At 37.2% G+C, this 13,980-nt stretch overlaps 3 protein-coding genes across 5 annotated transcripts; 2 read left to right on the top strand and 1 right to left on the bottom strand.

The window, feature by feature from the left end:
• On the bottom strand, positions 307 to 4,149 carry LOC107612602. 2 transcript variants are annotated; one of them, XM_021109647.1, is made up of 3 exons: positions 3,763 to 4,149; positions 1,004 to 1,401; positions 307 to 933 (listed from the first exon to the last, which is right to left on the bottom strand). In XM_021109647.1, the coding sequence occupies exons 1-3, from the start codon at positions 3,887 to 3,889 to the stop codon at positions 487 to 489; spliced, it is 972 nt and encodes a 323-aa protein (XP_020965306.1). In that variant the 5' UTR covers positions 3,890 to 4,149; the 3' UTR covers positions 307 to 486. The 2 variants fall into 2 exon arrangements, with proteins under 2 accessions (XP_020965306.1, XP_016169778.1); XM_016314292.2 differs by lacking the exon at positions 3,763 to 4,149 and adding an exon at positions 1,477 to 3,709.
• LOC107612599 (adenylosuccinate lyase) lies at positions 5,200 to 10,003 on the top strand. Its single transcript, XM_016314288.2, has 9 exons — positions 5,200 to 5,685; positions 6,838 to 7,247; positions 7,688 to 7,903; positions 7,994 to 8,176; positions 8,261 to 8,482; positions 8,746 to 8,862; positions 8,950 to 9,093; positions 9,250 to 9,351; positions 9,557 to 10,003. The coding sequence occupies exons 2-9, from the start codon at positions 6,918 to 6,920 to the stop codon at positions 9,731 to 9,733; spliced, it is 1,491 nt and encodes a 496-aa protein (XP_016169774.1). The 5' UTR covers positions 5,200 to 5,685; positions 6,838 to 6,917; the 3' UTR covers positions 9,734 to 10,003.
• Positions 11,245 to 13,115, top strand: LOC107612603 (uncharacterized protein At2g39920-like). Of its 2 annotated transcripts, none has more exons than XM_016314294.2 (4): positions 11,245 to 11,679; positions 11,804 to 12,221; positions 12,392 to 12,493; positions 12,579 to 13,115. In XM_016314294.2, exons 2-4 carry the CDS (start codon positions 11,806 to 11,808, stop codon positions 12,715 to 12,717), a joined length of 657 nt encoding a protein of 218 aa, XP_016169780.1. In that variant the 5' UTR covers positions 11,245 to 11,679; positions 11,804 to 11,805; the 3' UTR covers positions 12,718 to 13,115. The 2 variants fall into 2 exon arrangements, with proteins under 2 accessions (XP_016169780.1, XP_016169781.1); XM_016314295.2 differs by having other exon boundaries at positions 11,245 to 11,683.

Genomic DNA, 13,980 nt, shown 5'->3' with positions numbered 1-13,980 from the left:
GAAAAACAGAGGAAGCAAGAAGACAACATGCACATGGCAAACTAGCAACTTCATGGGAAGGACCCTACCGAGTTTTCAAAGTACTCGGAAAAGGAGCATACAAACTACAGACAATAGAAGGCGAAGAAGTCCCAGGAATCTGGAACATTTCCTCTTTGAAGTCTTACTTATCATAGAAGTGATATGAACATGAAGAGATACTATTTTTCCTACCCCCAGGATTTTTTCCACATAGGGTTTTGTCTGGAGGAGGTTTTAATGAGGTCCCTCACACCCATATCAAACAACATGTACAAACTATTCATATGTATAACAAAACAACACTATCAAATCCATTCATTTCAAAACTCAAAAAAAGTACAAACATGGTCTACCAAACCATAACAAAGTCAACTACACATTATCCAGTGTTCCAAAAGAAAGCAACAAGCTTTACAAAAAGTTTTACAAAAAAAAAAAAAACAAACTAAAACATGATAAACTTCTTCAGTCTACTTTCCCAACAGAAGCACTCCCGTCCCCCTTATCGGACAGAGCTTCATCATCGAGCAACTGACCATTACTAACAATTTTTGTAACATCTAATTTACTAACATCAAAAGAGGGAGATAACACTCCTATCTGAGCTATAGCACGGTCAAACCCAAGAGTAAAGGCTGACAAAACCTCCTCTTGCAGCTCAGGAATCTGAGCATTTGCCTTTTCAGCCTCCTCAACTTTTGACTCAAGATCTCGCCTAACTTTCTGAAGCTCAGACTCAACATTCTTTACCTTCTCCTTCAACCCCCTAACTTTAGTTTTTAACTTCTCAGCCCGAGCATCCCTCTCCTCCAAAGACTCTTTCAGTTTCTTAATTGCAGCAACCTGATCACCCTCCAAGATATCATCCAACTCTGAAGTCCGACCAATAGAAAGAAGCCTAGCCCCAATCACCTACGAAAAAGGAATCATCACAAAACAGCATTTACAATAGCAAAAAGACAAAGCACACTAGAAAATATACCTGTAAATAGCGAGCAACCCCAACCTTTCCTACATCATGAATTATTTTAACATCAGAATCCACCTGAGCAACCTCGTCAGCCACAGCCATAAACGGGTACCCAGAGGACCATAGAGAATTACACGGACCTTCCCTATAACCATGAAGAACCACCTGACTCTCATAAGTAGCACTTATCTCCTCAAGAGTAAAAATGGCAGAACCATCTCTCGTAGCAGTAAGGTCAACAACCTTTGGTGAACCATCACCTCTCTTCCTCTTAAAACTTCCATCAAGCTTCCCCACACCTCCCTCACCTTCTTTAACTATCTTGGTAGAGGATCCCTCCTTTTCTTTCTTTTTGTTCTTCGAAACAAAAGCCTTCAAATTCGCCGTAGTGAGCGTGAAAGTTTTCTCACCTACACAACAAACACAAACACCATATAAGATAAAAACACCAAACCACAGTTCAAACAACAAAACCTACAGGTTACCTAGATACTCCTCCAATGCCTCCTTATCCCCTTCAAGCTCCAGAAGAGTAGACGTAGAAAGTAAAGAAGAAGACGACATTGCAAACATCAAAAAATTTAACAGCAAATCTTCGCTAGAAACCCTACTTTCCAATCTAAAACTTGTTTGGGCTCGGGAGACCAAAAAATTGGAAATCTCTCCTCAAGCAACGAGTCCAAGAAGAAGGGATAAAAACCTTCAATGATTTGAACTTTAACAAACATTTCTTTAAAATCTTTGAAAGATTTGGATGACCACTCAAATTCACCCACCCACCCCTACGAACACCCTTAGCTTGAAACAAAGAGAAAAATAAACCAAGCGAAGGATAACATTCCAAATAATCCATTAGACATTCAAAAGCTCTAACGAATGCCCAGGAATTTGGGTGCGATTGTGTCAGAGCACAGTTTAACTGGTGTAAAACTCCACACCCGAAGTCAGTAAAAGGAAAACGTATACCAAGTTCAGTCAACAAACACGTATACATATAGAAGTAGCTCCAGTCAGACCTTTTCTCACAAACTCTATCATTCTCACTACATGGCAGAAACCTAACCTCAAAATCATGCCCACGCCTTACCCAGTTAGCCTCATTCAATTGTTTCACAAGCTCATCGTTACAAAACACAGATACGCGACCCCTAACATCACTATCAACCCAGCTATAGACATCACCCTCATCAATAGCAACAGTATCTTTCTTCCCCATTTTTACAAAGAAAAGAAAACCAACAGACAAATACAATTTACTAACCTTTTTTAGACATGACGCGTCCTAAGAGCAATGTAATAAACTCCAACGCAAACACAGCAACCAGTTGAAGAGACAACCCCAACTCCCAAGACACCCACTATCCCACGTTTCATAAAACTACTAACAAAGGAAGCGGGAACGAAAATCACACTGCGCATCAAAGCCCAACACATAATAGCCCAACAAAAAAAAAACAAAAAACAAGTTGAACTTGGGGGCTCCATTACGGTCACAATAAAGCTTCAAAAAGCGGAAAACATAAAAAGCTCAACCTGTTTTTTCACAGGCCAAGCTTGGGGGCTGTGATCCATACCGAAGTACTTGGATTCCAGAAGCTTTGACCGAGCTTAACCACAAACAGAAAAGATCAAATTTGAATAATTCTACAAAACTAACCGATAATAGCTGAATCTTCCAAACTTACCGAGATATAAGGGAACAACAGAAAATATCCATAACAGCCCTACTATCAAGGTCAGTATAACGGTAAAATCATTAAGCTTTCCCGTCTATATAAGTCACCTCCTAACCCCGCTAGGGGATACGATTTTCTCTGATCTCTCCTCATCTAAACACTGAAGAATAAAACACTTCAGCCCACATAAGACATCTATTTTATTCTCTCTTAAAGTATTTCTCATTGTCTTGTAATATTACTGACTTGGGCGTTGGAGTCCCTTTTGCAGGTTCCACGCCAACCACACCCTGGTTCCAGAGAGGACGTTCTGAGTTATAGAAGGACTACCTAGCCTGACCGTAGCCGAGTTATAAGTCGGAAGTCACACTCCAGAGCAGAACACACTATATAACTAAAATCAATAAATCATGAAGACAGTCAGCATCTAGGCATAATTAAGTCACAAAACAGTGAAAGTGTAAAACACAAACACACAATAGTAGCGATTTAGTCTCCAGCAACACATCACTATGCAAATTGCAAAGAAATCACAAAATCCTACATAACTGAAATCAATAAATCATGAAGACAAACAGCATCTAAGCATAATTAAGTCACAAAACAGTAAATCACAAACACACAAAACAATAGCAATTCAGTTTCCAGCAGCACATCACTATGCAAAGAAATCACAAAACACAAAACATCAGCACGCCAAACAGCACAGTAGAAAACAGTAAAGTAAAATGCAACACAGCAAAACCAGCAGAACATCAGTAATCCTGATCAATAATAAAAAGACATTCAATAATCAATTATCATAAGTCCTTCAATAATCAGCGAAATCACAACACACAAAACAGGAAAACAACATAACTAGAGCTCATTAGTAATCAAATAATCATTCAAAAAAAAATAACACAAAACAATCAAATAATCAGTAATCAAAGAAGAGAGCAGGGGTTGGAGACTTTTAGAACAGCACGAAGAGAGCAGCCCTGCGTGTGACTGACGACGGCAGTGGCTCGACGAACAGATGGCGGCAGTAGCTCGACAGACAGACGAACGTCGGCTGAGGCTAGGGTTTTTAACTTTTTCTTTGGTTGAAAATACCTGAGTTCTGGAGAGTGGAGAAGGAGAGAAGGGGGCAAGGGGCTCTCAGCGCTACCGAAGCTTTGTTTCTTTTTTTGGGTTGTAAACGAAACGGCGACGAGACGACGGTAACAAGACGACGGTGCATAAGACAAAGATGATGGAGGATGGATGCCAAGCGAGGAAGAAGAGAGCGAAGTGCGAACAGGGGGTTGAGGACAGGACGAAGAGAGAGAAGCCTCTGACAATCATGGACGGCGGCAATGGCTCACTCACTCCGTTCGGCGGTGGTGGAGGCTAGCTAGGGTTTTCTTTCTTTGAGTTGAGGTCTTGAGGAGAACGAAGGAAGGAAAGCTGGAAAGGAAGCTAGGAACGAAAGAGGGGAGGGAGCAATACCCAGAGCAACGCGTGCTTTATTTATTTATTTATTTTTAATTTTTAATTTACTGAAACGGCGTCATTTCTGAAAAATTGGCCCGTTGCCAGTTCGGTCCAACCGGTTTGTTTCTGATTGGTTCAACGGTTTGTTTCCGATTTTATGATGAACAGTTTTAAGTGAAGAACCGAACCGTTTGCATTGTCGGACCGGTTTAACCGGTCAGTTCAGTCTGATTTTTAGAAACATTTTTTTGTTTACATGATAAACGAGATATGTGTGTGTAAATATAAAAATATAATTTTTAAAAATAATAAAAAATATTAATAATTTAAATTAAATCAAACTCTTAAAAATAGAATATTTCAAATAATAAGAAAGATAAGCAGTTTCAAATAATAGAAAAGATGAGCAATTTCAAAATAACAGAAGAAATAGGCGGTTTTAACTAACTAATTAATGAACTTGGTCTAGTGGTTAGCTCACTAGTTTGCTTAAGCAAGTGTTGGGGCATTTTAAATTTTTAGTGTGCTTTATTCTTTTTATTTTTGTTTATTGTTAACTTTTAATTTTTAAAAATTCTTTTTGAGTAATAATTTAAATGTGTTAGTCTTTAGAAAAATAATGTGCTGGTTTTAAATTGGCAGTTTCAAATTATGTGATACTATATCTAGTCGCCCACTAAGAGTTAAAAACGTCCATCTCTTCTATTATTTTAAAACCGCCCATCTTTTCTATTATTTTGAAACCGTTCATCTTTTCTATTATTTGAAACGTTCTATTTTTAAAAGTTCAATATAAAAAATAAAAACAAGAAATAAGTTTGAACTTGGAATAAATAAATATTGCATCAAGATTTTGAAAACCGGATCGAACCGACCGATTCGACCGAATTAATTAAAAATTGGTTATTTGGCCGGTCCAGTTAACCTTCAGAACCATTAGATAAAAATTTGATTTAAAAACCGGTTGAACCGATAGTTAATTAACAAACCGGTCAAGCCGTCCGAATTTTCCAAGTCCCGGTTCGCTGATCCAACAATCAAAATGGTGCCGTTTTTTATTCTAGAGAAGAAAATTGCTGAATTTTACTGCCCTCCCCTTTCTTCTCTCACAAACGCACCCTCAGCAGCCCTAGATTCTCCTGAACCCTATCAGAGCCACCATCACCATCACCATCTCCCCTTTCTTTCATTCTGCTCTTCTCCTCGCGTCGCCAGAAGCTAAGGTCGGTTCCGGGCTGTTGTTGGCGTCGCCGTTTCTCTGTCCGAGCTCTCTCTGTCGCTGCTTCTCTGCTCTTCACCGTTGGTCGTCGCCGTGGGTCGTCGCTGCTGCTTCCCTCCTTGCCGTGCGTCGTTTCTGCTTCTCCCCTCCTCGCCATTTTTGGCTGTGGCCCCTTCTCTGCTCCCCGCCAGTCTTGTCGTCACTGCCGCTCTACTCCGCACCGTGTCTCACCGTCGTTGCTTCTCTGTTTCGCGTTACCGAAGTTTCCAATTTGAATTTCTTTGTCTCTCTGCTCTCTGGCTCTGCGCTGTCTTTTCCTCCCCTTCGGTGCCAATCCAGATAACGTAGAACCTCCCCTTTATCCTCTTCAATAATGTTCAATTTGTTGTAATTGTATTATATTGTTTTCTTCTTTTGTTTTGTTCTGAATATGCATATGTATTATTGATGATTTTGCTGAGTTTTGAGATATTAATTTTCTGAAGTTTTATTTGAATTCAGTCCGTTGATGTTGAATTAATTCTGCTGACATTGAGTTATAAATTTAATTTTTTTTAAGTTTAATTTATTAATTATGCTGAGATTGATTTTTGCTGAGATTGATATTAAATTAATTCTGCTGAGATTGAGTTATAAATCCAATCTGTTTTACTTGTTATTTTGGTAAATTGTTATTTTGCTGTCATTGATTCAAAAGAGAAACATTGTTACAATTCTGCATTGGATTACTATATGGCTTCAAATAAAGGGTTGGGTGAAGTTTAGACAAGGAGATAGTTTACTCATAAAAAAAGAGAATGAAGTTAAGAAGCAAAGAACAAAAGATTACCTAATTTATGAAAATGAAAAACTCAGTAATGGAAACCTAATTTATAAAGGTTATTCTGCTTCTTTATTGTGTTTTTTTTTTTTGGTTTAGTTAATTTAATTGTTCAGTTTTCTTGTGTTCTGGGCTTCTTACTGTACTGTGGAATTGCTTCTTCCTGTTCAAATTGGAGATTACCGATTTCTTTTCCTCCTTGCACCATACTAAATTTTGGGGCCTCAAATTTCGGTTGCCTATGATGGATGATTATTATCTACTGTTGTTATATCTGGAACTGATATGTTTGACCAAGCTTAGAAGTCCTATTGTTAATGTGTTATATATATATGAAGATTGAGAAACTTAAATGAAAAAACCAAGTTTCGACCAATTTTAATTGATACAATGCTTTAATTGCTCTGCACCCTATCTCACAATATATGCCACTTTGAATTTTTAATAATTTATGTTATATTTAATTAAACCGGTTCAATTACGGTTTGATTTCGGTTGAACCATTAAACCATTGAACCAGTCACTCGATCTGTACATTGACTGGTCCAGTTCTCACAACTTTGCTCTGCATATATGTTGGATAGATATAGATTATTTTACAAAATAATTAAACTTTATATAAATTATTATTTTATGTTTAATTTTTTTTGTAATTTTTATTTTTTCTTAACGAAAGCAAAGAACGCAGAGAATCCTAGCTCAAAGCCACCCCGCACGCCACCGTTCCTTCACTCCATTCTTAAACACACACCTTCCATGGAGTTCATTGCTTCTTCTTCCACCTACTGCCCTGCCGCAACTCCCACTCCAACTTCCTCACTCCCACCTCGTTCTTCTTCTTCTTCTACTGCTTCCTTCCCCTTTCGTCCTCCTTCTCTCAGAGGCTGCGCTTGCAGAGCCATACTCAGCACCCACACCACCCAGAAGGAGAAGAACGGCATGCTCGGAGCTCGTTCCTCTGATTTGGATCAACTTTCTGGTTTGACTGCATTGTCCCCATTGGATGGCCGCTATTGGGGGAAAGTTAAGGAATTGGCTCCTTTTATGAGTGAATACGGCCTCATCTACTACAGGGTTCTTGTTGAGGTACCTTACATATCCCATTTATGCTTTCTGCTTGATTTTATTAAAAAAAAATGTTCTTTTGCAAAATTTAGAGAAACCCGTTTGCCGTTTTTGAAAAACTTGTTTTGTGTGCATGTTTAATGTGAGAGTTGCTTTGTTATGTTCTTATGCTTCGGTTTTCATAGGAAAGGATCGAACTTGTTAAGTTTTTCTTTTTAAAATTTAACTTTTAATAATGCTTTGGCATGTTGAAATCCATGGTCATAGAGGAAGAGCTGAAAATAATTTAGAGAAAACCAACAATGAAAATTTATTAGAATGCGAAAGATTGATTACAATTGATTTACCATGTGAACTTCCAAACTTCTATATACTCTAATAAATAGAATACAAGTGGATTGGTATGATTCAAGGTCATGCTTTTTATGTTAACTTATGAGATGGATGCGTTTTTGTGTCAGATAAAATGGTTGTTGAAGCTGTCTCAGATTCCTGAAATTGTTGAGGTTCCGAGTTTCAGTGAAGATGCCAGGTCTTATTTACAAGGCGTGATTGATGGCTTTAGTGTGAGTGATGCCTTGGAGATAAAGAATATTGAGAAGGTGACTAATCATGATGTTAAGGCAGTGGAGTACTTCTTGAAACAAAAATGCCAATCGAATGCTGAAGTGGCTAAGGTTGAGATTTGCTTAAGGTGTTTCGTCTTGGCCTGCGATGATATGCTTTTTTCTGACTAACAACTCCGATGGTTCACTTCGTTCCTACAGGTGCTTGAATTTTTTCACTTTGCTTGCACGTCCGAGGATATAAATAACCTCGCCCACGGGTTGATGCTGAAAGAAGCAATGGGATCTGTAATGTTTCCTGTCATGGATAAAATAATTAAATCCTTGTGTAACATGGCTAAAGATAATGCTCAAGTCTCAATGCTTTCTCGCACTCATGGACAGGTAAGCTAATTTGTGCATTAGTTGGTAGATTTTCGTTGTTGAACAATCTTTACTGAAATTCGCTTTCTCTGGACTATACCCTAGCCAGCTTCACCAACAACTTTGGGAAAGGAAATGGCTATATTTGCTGTGAGATTAAGCAGAGAAAGGAAGGAATTATCTCAGGTTGAGTTTTTGGGGAAATTTGCTGGTGCGGTTGGAAATTACAATGCACATGTTGTTGCATACCCTGATGTTAACTGGCCTCAAATTGCAGAAGAGTTTGTAAAATCTCTTGGATTAAGTTTTAATCCTTATGTTCCTCAGGTATGTTTGAAGTTTTTACCTTTTTCTGGTTCTTTTCATGCCTAACAGGCCCTTTTGCAACCTGATAAAATAATTCTTGTTATGTGTATACACATTGTCATACAAATTTTGCCATCAGTAGTTAGTGAAACTAAATTTTATTGTGTGTCGGATACGTACAAAATTGAGTCAGCACTATGTGTTAGTTATCGATTATACCTACTTCTTGATGAGATTATGATTTGATGTATCCTTCTGACTAGATTACTTCACTTCTTTAACAGATTGAAACTCATGACTACATGGCAAAACTATTTCATTCGCTCATCCAGTTCAACAATATATTAATTGACTTTGATAGAGACGTATGGGGCTATATATCCTTGGGTTATTTTAAGCAGGTAGATTTCCTGATATAATAGCTATAACAGTGTGATGCTATACTTTTAGGTAGACAATCTTTTTGATGTTCTAAATTTTATGCACAGATCACAAAGGCTGGGGAGATTGGGTCGTCAACTATGCCTCACAAAGTGAATCCTATTGATTTTGAAAATAGTGAAGGTAATCTAGGTGTTGCTAATGGAGGTCTGTCTCATCTAAGCATGAAATTGCCGATTTCACGTTGGCAGGTAAGACCTACTTTTCTAATATGGTGGTTGTCTGGAATCTGATTATTGTAACTTCCTGTGCTAGGTTATAACCTACAGACCTTTTTGGCCTGATTCAATAGCAATGATGGTCTAATTACACGATGTTTCTTTTCTTCTTTTTTTTTTTTTAACCAGAGGGACTTGACTGATTCAACTGTCTTACGGAACATGGGTGTAGGAATTGGTCATTCCCTTCTTGCTTACAAAAGCACACTTCAAGGAATAGGAAAGCTTCAGGTATTCAACTTGACGATGGATTTTTACTTCTCTCTTAGAGTATGCATGATTATGTTCCAATAGTAGATGATACCTTTTGTTTATCTCAACTGTTTTGCTATACTATTTATCAGCAAGTTGAATATACATGCTTAAAGAATATTTTCCTTGTGTTCTTTTTGTTTTCACATCAAGCTTTCTCTTAATGTTATCATTTACCATATAGGTTAACGAAGCTCGCTTGAGTGAAGACTTGAAACAATGCTGGGAGGTGCTAGCTGAACCAATACAAACTGTATGTATATGCTACCTAGATTTTTACATGATTATTTGGTTTTATATTTCTTTTGTTAAGAAGAACAAATATTGTCGAGATGTATTATTTACTTGTCATAGAATATAGATGATGTTAAATTCTCAAGTTAACTCTTAAACTCTTACGAGTTTAGATCACTCAGAGTTAACTTGCTTCTCGGATGTGGATAAACTCAGGTAAACACGGGTAGACTCCTTAAGTTTACTATTTTAACCCACCTTCGGTCTCTTTTAAGTATCAAAACATGTAGTTTCACTAAAACTCCTTTAATTAGACTTTTAAAAATAATGATATGATATTTAGACATAATATATGTTAATTTTTAGCATCAGACATTAATGGTTTTATTCACCCTTTTTTTTTCAATTTGTATTTACTATTGTGTCGTTTATTTGTTTCATTATAATATTATAAATGTGTCTTTTGTATCCCTTTTTATCGTGGTTCTTGAAAGAAGAGTTGTAGTTTACGAGTCGAGGTTACATGAGCTCTACTAGTTTACCTAAACTCCCAAATTTGGCAACTTTGATAGTTATCTACTTGTTACATCATAAGAAGTAAATTATTCTTTCAACTTTTTTACTCATTAGTAATGTAATTGCAATTTACTAGCTGCAAACACACTTTAGCTGCATGAAAAGGGGAAAAGGGTGAATATGAGACAGCTAAGAATTATATATCTTAGCTGCATACTTCTCTTGATGCTGCTTGTTGTCGTCCTCTTCAAGAACTTGTGTGTAATTGTTTTCTTAAATTACATGCTGCACATTGTTGTAGAAGAGGACATAATGTTCCCTGATTATGAAAAACTATAGGGAATAAGGGATTTTGAAAGTGATAGGCAAATTTTATTATAGATTCTCATGCTTCAGAAATGCCTGAAAAATAAGGAAATAGGTTTGAAGTATACCTTTCTTCTATTGGAGTCAATATTCTTCGAGTTGTGTAGAACTACTTAGAAAGCAAGTCTCTTTACGAGTTTTATTTTACACCTTATTTCTTGTTGGAGTGCATAGCATTAAGATACCACTGTTAAGTAACAGGGAACTTCTGAAATCTCCAAAAACAAAAGGCTAGCCGATCACTCACCGATCTCAAGAATATCGCCGGTCAACCTGGACTGACCCGTGACCAACCTTAGGCCAATTACCAGCTGACACTATCGGACGTCTGTCAAATTGGTTTGAACTAATTACTTATATATAAATAGGTTAAAATCAATATTTTGTTAAGAACTTTTTTTTTAATATGAAACCAGATTAATCTTGCTTTTAAAATTAAAATTATTTTTATTTTTATTAATATGGTTTAAAGTTTAAATTGATGCATCAAATTGTAAATTGGTTTTAAATAAATCCAATTTACTACGTAGAAAAGTGGTTTGGTACAGTTTCCAAACTATTAGTATAATAATTTGACACAATTCCAGTTTATTTTGTGAAATTTTGTACCATAAACACCCTTATTATAAGGTTTCTTTTCATCTTGTGAATCAGTTTCTGTTGTGTCCTGCAATGTTGCTTGATTTGGAGCCCTTGTGATTTGAACTTTCCAGACATCTAGATCGAACAGTAGCTGAAAGTTTGGATTGAGTAAATAGTATATCTATTAAGATTTTAGATCAAGATGTGACATTGGACTCGTTAATTTGAAGTTCTAGCCTTAGTATAAGGTATACCTCTGATTTAAAACGTGTATTGTGGACAGTTATGGTTGGTGAGTGATAATTTCTTCCCAGTTTGTCATCATCCAATCTTAGATGAAATGATTCATTCATTGGCAAAGAAGGGTGTTCACTGTAGTTGCTTGGAAGTTTCTGATTTTTGTCCAGAACTAGAAATATCAATCTCACTTATTTATGGAAGATGATCCAATTTTTCCAAAATTGCAGGATGCAGCTTTGATTTCTGGCGACACGAAATAGGCCTTACTCGAATCGGATTCAAGGGTAGATCTGGAAGCTTGGAGTTATGTCTGCTTATGGCCATCAAATGGAGGAGAACTATTCTGCAGGGAGTCTCTCTGGTGGTTCTGTATGTAATGCTAGCTTCATCCCTCTTCTTCATTACTATCTTTATCTTTCTCCCTTAAATTATCCTTTTGGTTATTTTGGCACAATGTTGATAATTATCTAAATTGTTTCTTTCATGATAACAGAGATGAGGAGCAGTTATGTGCTGGAATCAGGATTCTACATCACTCCTTTCGCAGCAACCATCTTGATTACCTCGCTCGCCACTATAGGCCTCCTAATGATTACTATGCTGGTTGCTCTGACAATGATGCTGCAATCTTGTCAGAGTAGAGGTTCTGGAGTTATAGAACTTCAAAGTGTGAATGATGATTACAGCTATTGCAAGGTTCATTCTCTGCACACCGAGCTCAATAGCTTAGAAGGACATAATCTTCCTAGCATCTGCAAGGACCTGGCCATAGAATATGTCAAAGGAGGCCGATATGCTCGCGACTTAGAGGTCTACTTTGACAAGGTTAAACCATCAGATGATGGAGTTGGTGTAGTGCTAATAGACATAGATGGCATTTTTCCTCAGAATCCATCCGATCTATATCAGAGGTAACATACTAATCTTGCCTAAATTTATTCTTTTTGCAGTTTATCAAAGTTTATTTTGAAATAACTGAGAGTTTATCAGGTCCTGAAAAAAGAAAAGAAGTATTCTTTTCTGTTCTAACTCCAAGCTGATCTTCAGCACCAGTTAACTTGACATGATCTTATTGGTGTAGGTTTCATGATATCAGCATTGTCAATTGCCAACTGTTCCAACTCCAAGTCAAACATGGCTACCAATGCGAGCAGAACCCGAATGGAATAGTGTTTTACTACAGGTGAGAAAACCTTAAAATCTACACCTGGTACGTGACTGTATCCTTTTGCAACTAAGCGAGCCTTATACTTGACTCCATCTCCCAGAGAGGGCTCCTTCCTTTTGAAGACCCATTTGCAGCCAACAATTTTCTTGTCTATAGGTAGTTTAACTAAAACCCATGTTTTATTCCTATGGAGAGACTCCACCTCTGCTCTGGTGAATCTTCTGCATCCTCTGAAGTAGATAGCTGGACTGAATTTGATTGTGGGGTTTGAAGATGCTCGAGCGAAGCGAGAGGAAGGAACAAAGTAACTCGACCGTAACGGAGAGGAGAGGGAAAAGAAATCCAATACCAAGAGTGCTGTGTATCATACACATATCCAATAGCAAGAGTGCTATTGCAAGCTATCAGGTGTCACAACCCGGACTCTCAACAATGAAGTCATCATTTTGTTTGTTGGAATAATCTTCATCTTCATCTCTGCAAAATGCAGATCACTGTTTTAGTATAAGATCAAGCAGTTGGTATGTTCAAAGTCTACAAAAGTAGATGCCTATGTTGAAATTCTAAAATGTAACAACTTAATTCACACTTATCTTTGCTTTTTATAAAATATGATAGGAAAGAGAAGTTTCAAGCACTGAAATCAAGCTGTGTTTCTATAGTTAAAAGCTTATGATCTATCTTAAATTCTAAACAATTGAGATATTTTCTTATTCATATCCAAGATTCATGACAGGAACATTATGAGTTTATGACAATACCTCATCATCAGGGAAGACCAACAACTTCCGAATCCGGCTTTGCCAAGATTATCAACAGTGACATTTCTATCCGATCCGTTCCCCCTTGATAGCAAAACTATAGGCCATGCAGCAGCTTGAAGCTTCTTGCATAATCCTAGAACAAGATTGCTTTTTAAATTTTGCATTTGGAGCAGCTGATTTATATGCAGCAACCTGAATATATATATATATATATATATATTTGGTAATTAAAATTTAAATAATTGAAATCATTAAATGTCTAATATTTCGTACCTAATCAATTTTACTTTTGTTATTGAAATTAGAAAAGCTGAAGTGTTACTCAATTCCACGAAAGACGTAACGATCTGGGCACTGTCTCGGAGAGAGGCTCGGTGAAATAGACATGTCTGTGAAGATGTGGACTACCTCCACTATGGGAGCTGGTCATGCCCGAAGTCGTTACCTTAACCGTAAGGAGGGGATGCCGAAGGCAGGGCTAGTGACTGGAGTGAAGTCGTAACAAGGCAGCCGATGCTTATTCCCTGGATACCATCATTGCTTCTTCTCCGGGAAAAGAAGTTCACCACCCGTAGGCCTTCCACCTCCACGCGGACTCCTTACAAGCGTTGTTTCTATCTACTATTATCTAAAAATAATCAAGTTATTAATGACTGGACAAAACCAAGAAATAACTCCTCATGTGCGAAATTATAGAGGGTCTCCTTTAAGATCAAACAATTCCATCGAATTGAATTC

This window comes from Arachis ipaensis, chromosome B08 (assembly GCF_000816755.2).
Source record: "Arachis ipaensis cultivar K30076 chromosome B08, Araip1.1, whole genome shotgun sequence".
NCBI classification, from domain to species: domain Eukaryota; kingdom Viridiplantae; phylum Streptophyta; class Magnoliopsida; order Fabales; family Fabaceae; genus Arachis; species Arachis ipaensis.
Note: the sequence above shows the minus strand (reverse complement) of the source record. Positions and strands in the feature narration are given on the sequence as shown.

What these genes read in the sequence shown, in the direction of transcription:
- LOC107612603 (XM_016314294.2), top strand. Translation starts at nt 11,806, where the DNA reads ATGAGGAGCAGTTATGTGCTGGAATCAGGATTCTACATCACTCCTTTC. An exon ending in CCATCCGATCTATATCAGAG is followed by an intron (nt 12,222 to 12,391) that starts GTAACATACTAA and finishes TTATTGGTGTAG; the next exon opens with GTTTCATGATATCAGCATTG. An exon ending in GGAATAGTGTTTTACTACAG is followed by an intron (nt 12,494 to 12,578) that starts GTGAGAAAACCT and finishes TCCATCTCCCAG; the next exon opens with AGAGGGCTCCTTCCTTTTGA.
- LOC107612602 (XM_021109647.1), bottom strand. Translation starts at nt 3,889, where the DNA reads ATGCACCGTCGTCTTGTTACCGTCGTCTCGTCGCCGTTTCGTTTACAA. An exon ending in CTCCACTCTCCAGAACTCAG is followed by an intron (nt 1,402 to 3,762) that starts GTATTTTCAACC and finishes TTTGTTGTGTAG; the next exon opens with GTGAGAAAACTTTCACGCTC. An exon ending in GGGTTGCTCGCTATTTACAG is followed by an intron (nt 934 to 1,003) that starts GTATATTTTCTA and finishes CCTTTTTCGTAG; the next exon opens with GTGATTGGGGCTAGGCTTCT.
- LOC107612599 (XM_016314288.2), top strand. Translation starts at nt 6,918, where the DNA reads ATGGAGTTCATTGCTTCTTCTTCCACCTACTGCCCTGCCGCAACTCCC. An exon ending in ACTACAGGGTTCTTGTTGAG is followed by an intron (nt 7,248 to 7,687) that starts GTACCTTACATA and finishes TTTTTGTGTCAG; the next exon opens with ATAAAATGGTTGTTGAAGCT. An exon ending in TTTCTCGCACTCATGGACAG is followed by an intron (nt 8,177 to 8,260) that starts GTAAGCTAATTT and finishes ACTATACCCTAG; the next exon opens with CCAGCTTCACCAACAACTTT.